The 4,104-nt window shown below is 31.0% G+C and overlaps 1 protein-coding gene across 1 annotated transcript; it reads left to right on the top strand.

Moving 5' to 3' along the window:
• Window positions 1–1,058: 1,058 nt before the first annotated feature.
• On the top strand, window positions 1,059–2,153 carry LOC149205597 (arabinogalactan protein 20-like). Its single transcript, XM_089393510.1, has 2 exons — window positions 1,059–1,278; window positions 1,722–2,153. Exons 1-2 carry the CDS (start codon window positions 1,170–1,172, stop codon window positions 1,793–1,795), a joined length of 183 nt encoding a protein of 60 aa, XP_089249636.1. The 5' UTR covers window positions 1,059–1,169; the 3' UTR covers window positions 1,796–2,153.
• Window positions 2,154–4,104: the final 1,951 nt, after the last annotated feature.

Genomic DNA, 4,104 nt, shown 5'->3' with positions numbered 1-4,104 from the left:
TCTAAAATATTCTATGAAAGTTAAAACCCTACCATCCACCTAATAATTATTGATAATTAAATTAAAATTATACAAGCCCTATTCCAAAATAAACATGCCTATAGGCATGATTATAGTTTATTTAATCTATGAACCCCAAGATAATTCATTTGGTAAGTCAATGTTATGTAAAGTTATGTGAGTAATGAAATACTCATTTTTAATCTGACGTATCGACTAGATCATGTGCCACACCTAAAAGTTATAATGGTAATGCTTCAAATCGACCCTCCCCATACAAAGGGACCCCATAGTGTCACTCTCAATTAATAGATTTAACCAATACCAAATAAAACGTCCTATGCGTGACTACCACAAAAAAAACATTATACATAAATCAACCTCTATATATTTATTCGTTAAATAAGAATAAAATAATATTCAATAAATATAATAAAAACAATAAACCAAATAACTCTTAACCTAAACCATGACACTGAATCATCCAAACAAACAGATAAAGAGAAAAATCAATTGCCAAAAGACATGATATATTTGAATATCCTTTCCACAAGAAAAGCCTAGGGGAAACGTCCTCACCTTCGGCCTAATAAATTTAATAATTAATAATTTATTATTATTTTAAAATTTAGCCAAACACCGAAATGTTTTATTCAGAATTCCTTCGAAATTGCTATTAAATTTAGAAATTAAAAAGAAGGAAATGTCTTTACGCTGGTTTCCTTCGTTTTCGACACGCAACCACCAATGAACCTTTTGATCCAGAAACAACTCAACAACTCTCTGAAAAAGTGGAAATGACGTGACTTTAACACAACTAATGTTAAGAAAAAAGTAGTCTCGCCTAACCATGACGTGGGAAGGCTTCGACGCTTATTATTTTGCTGTGGGTCAAGCCAAGCTCAACGCGCAAGAAAATTCGCGAGTTGCTACACTCCATTTTTTTTCCGCGTCTATTTTCTGTCTTCTTCCCATTGCCTCATGCTCCTCTCCTCCTTTATTTAACCAGCCAGCCCTGCTATTTGTGATTCAAGCACTGCTCTTGCTCTTTCCCTTTGTGCTGATTGGGGATTCCTTTAATTGCATTGTTGCTTTCAACTCCCCCGCCATAACAGCACCTGGTCAAGTAATTCATTGCATTCACTGTAGCCTCAAATTTGGAGGATTATATGGAGGGTACAGCTGTAGCGCTTTTAAGTGCAGTTATTCCCTTTTTGTTGTTCATGGCTGCCATAGTTGGAGGGAAGGCTCAGTATAGCTCGGCGCCCATAAGCACGGGTAAGAAAAGTGGAAAACACTAATAGCCTCCATGGGTGTACATCAAGCACCTTCTATGTGCCTGTGCCACTTTGTCTGTTATCACTTGTTCCGATTAATTATTGATTATTCTCTTTCCCATTAATCACATTAATTTTATGGTTAACGTTGAAACTATCAATGAGGTTTATTTTTAAGATAGTTCTGTGCCTACAAGTACCTTGGTTCTGAAAATAATCTCATTGGTAAGTTCGAAATCTTGAACATAAAATTATTAGATGTGATTAATCAGAAAGAAGGCCTCATACTGATTAGATGTGATGATGAATCAGGAAAAAAAATAAAAATCCATACATCATTATACATCACAAAAATTTGAAATCAAAAAATATTCTTCTCTTTCGGACAAATCACATACAGCCTTGTTCTGATTTTATCAATGTTAATCTATTGTTGTTATGCAGGAATGGCAATCGATCAAGGAATTGCTTACAGTCTCATGTTCGTTGCATTGCTGTTCACTTATTGCCTCCATTAATTCTCATCATTTTATCAAATTCTCATTTAGGGATAGTGGATCCGATAGGCTAGTAATTGGATACTTTACATCTGATAGATTTTCAGGCTTCATATTTGTGCGTGCTTGTATAACAATTTTGTATATTGTTATTGGCATCCACAATTTTGTATATTATTATTGGCATCCAAACCATGAGCACAATTTTGTATATTATTACTGGCATCCAAATCATGAACATTGACCTGATTGTAATCTATATTGTCAGTGGGTCATTTGTGTTTTCTCTTTCTATGGAGAGCATAGAATCCATGAAAAGAACAAATTAAGGTATTAACCTCTCAGCCCATCGATAAAATCCATCGCCACAGAAAAAGCGTTTCCGTTTTATTTCACAAGTGAAATGTAATATTTCCTGAAAAAATAAAGTTTCAACCTCTGTTCCCAAAACACCAATATGAATGCCTCTATACAGTGAATGATAAACCTAGGGATTAGGGCTTTAAAATTTCTTAGGAGGAAATCTTTTTGGTGGGAGAGCGACAATTAACTTTTTCACTAACAAGTTATTCTGTAAATATATTTGGGGGTTAAAACTTTTCTCACCTAGTTTTGTTTTAGTTTTAAGAATAAAAAATATTTAAAATAATTATTTAATTAAAAATATTTGTTTTATTATTATATTTATAAATATATGTAAAAATGGTTGTTATATGATTTTTTTTTATATTAAGTGTAAAATATTTGTTAATCTATTTAAATTTAACTATTTCATTTTCCATCATTATTATCATAAACTTGTTTTCTCTTAGTGAATAATAACACTTATAAATAAGTATCACCTTGCATATATCTCTCATATCACTTTATCTCAAATGCTAATGATTTAACTTCTCTTAGGGTTTAATTATTCTTAAAGAGAAACTCTTTTGGTAAAAGTAATGTTTTTAATGCTTCAATATACTTATAAAGTATACAATTTTGAATTTTATGTGAGTATATTTCTTTCATAATTTATTTAATTTCTTATAAAAATATTGATTTTCTTTCCTGTTTTAGTATCTTGTCATTACCTACTCCACTTGCATCATTATCAAAGATTTTATTAAATCCCATAAAGATTAACATTAAAGCTTCAATTATATTTCCTTTCATTTCCTCAACTTGCTTGTTTCATGAATTGACACACCTCCATACACTCAATTTTCAATGCATAGACACTAGTGTGTCCTTTTGATGAACTTCTTTTATAAATTTTAAAACCATGTAAACTCCTAGCTTAAACAACATTACTTGGTTTAGGTCATTCCAAAATTACCTTAACTTCTACATGTCCATGCATAAATCGTGTTGCTATACAATAAACTCAAAGTGCACCCATTCCTTAAATTACTATAATTCTTCAAATTAATTTGTAACTCTTCTTTAATAAAGTCTCAAACATCAATGTTAAATGTTATAGATACTTGTTTTTTCTCTTATTTAATGTCAAAATATCATCCACTGCATGATTCTTGCACCCATTCCTTTTTAAATTACTATAATTCTTCAAATTAATTTGTAACTCTTCTTTAATCAAGTCTCAAACATCAATGCTAAATGTTATAGATACTTGTTTTTTCTCTTATTTAATGTCAAAATATCATCAACTGCATGATTTTGCTTGACACACTAGTTGTCATGAATTATATAACTAACTACTCATATATTCTTTTTGTTTTGAATGTTGTTTTTCATTCATCAACTTCTTTAATTCTACTCTAATGATACTCTTATCTATAAAAAAATTGGGTCACAAATTTTCCATGCTTCGTAATGGAAATCTATTTCTAGATGTGAACCTTATTCAATTCTAGACTATCTATACACATTATCCACTAACCATCCTTTTGTGTAATCAATTTTGAAACCATACACAAGCTCATACTTACCTTGATTAATAAGCATTTAAAAATAGCTACGTTACTTATCAATTAAATTTTTCTCTCTTCATTGAACTCATCCTATACACAACTTGATTACAACATCGTGTGAAGAATTAAGTCTATGCTATGCCCAATTCTCCTCTTAGGTGACAGGCCAATGGAAATGTTGTTTTGCACAATGTCTATATGCTTTGGAAAATCATTCATGTCCTCAGAACTCATGTTTCCAAGAATTTTTGACTTCATCATTGTGTTGTATGCCTCCCTCAACTCTTCTCTAAACAACATAATACTCCATTTATTTAATTATGCTTAAAAGCTTTGCAGATGCTAGAGAGAATTCTCTCGAGTATTCATTCTTCAATGGCAATAATTGTATCATTTCATCATCCTCCATGATAGTAT

Source organism: Pinus tabuliformis, chromosome 1_2, assembly GCF_031772625.1.
Source record: "Pinus tabuliformis cultivar Carrire ecotype Pingquan chromosome 1_2, CPIR1, whole genome shotgun sequence".
NCBI classification, from domain to species: Eukaryota; Viridiplantae; Streptophyta; class Pinopsida; order Pinales; family Pinaceae; genus Pinus; species Pinus tabuliformis.
The sequence above is the reverse complement of the archived record's forward strand: the minus strand, read 5'-3'. Positions and strand labels throughout refer to the sequence as shown.

Coding starts and splice junctions, on each gene's coding strand:
- LOC149205597 (XM_089393510.1), top strand. CDS start 1,170: ATGGAGGGTACAGCTGTAGCGCTTTTAAGTGCAGTTATTCCCTTTTTG. Junction 1,279..1,721: donor CTCGGCGCCCATAAGCACGG/GTAAGAAAAGTG, acceptor GTTGTTATGCAG/GAATGGCAATCGATCAAGGA.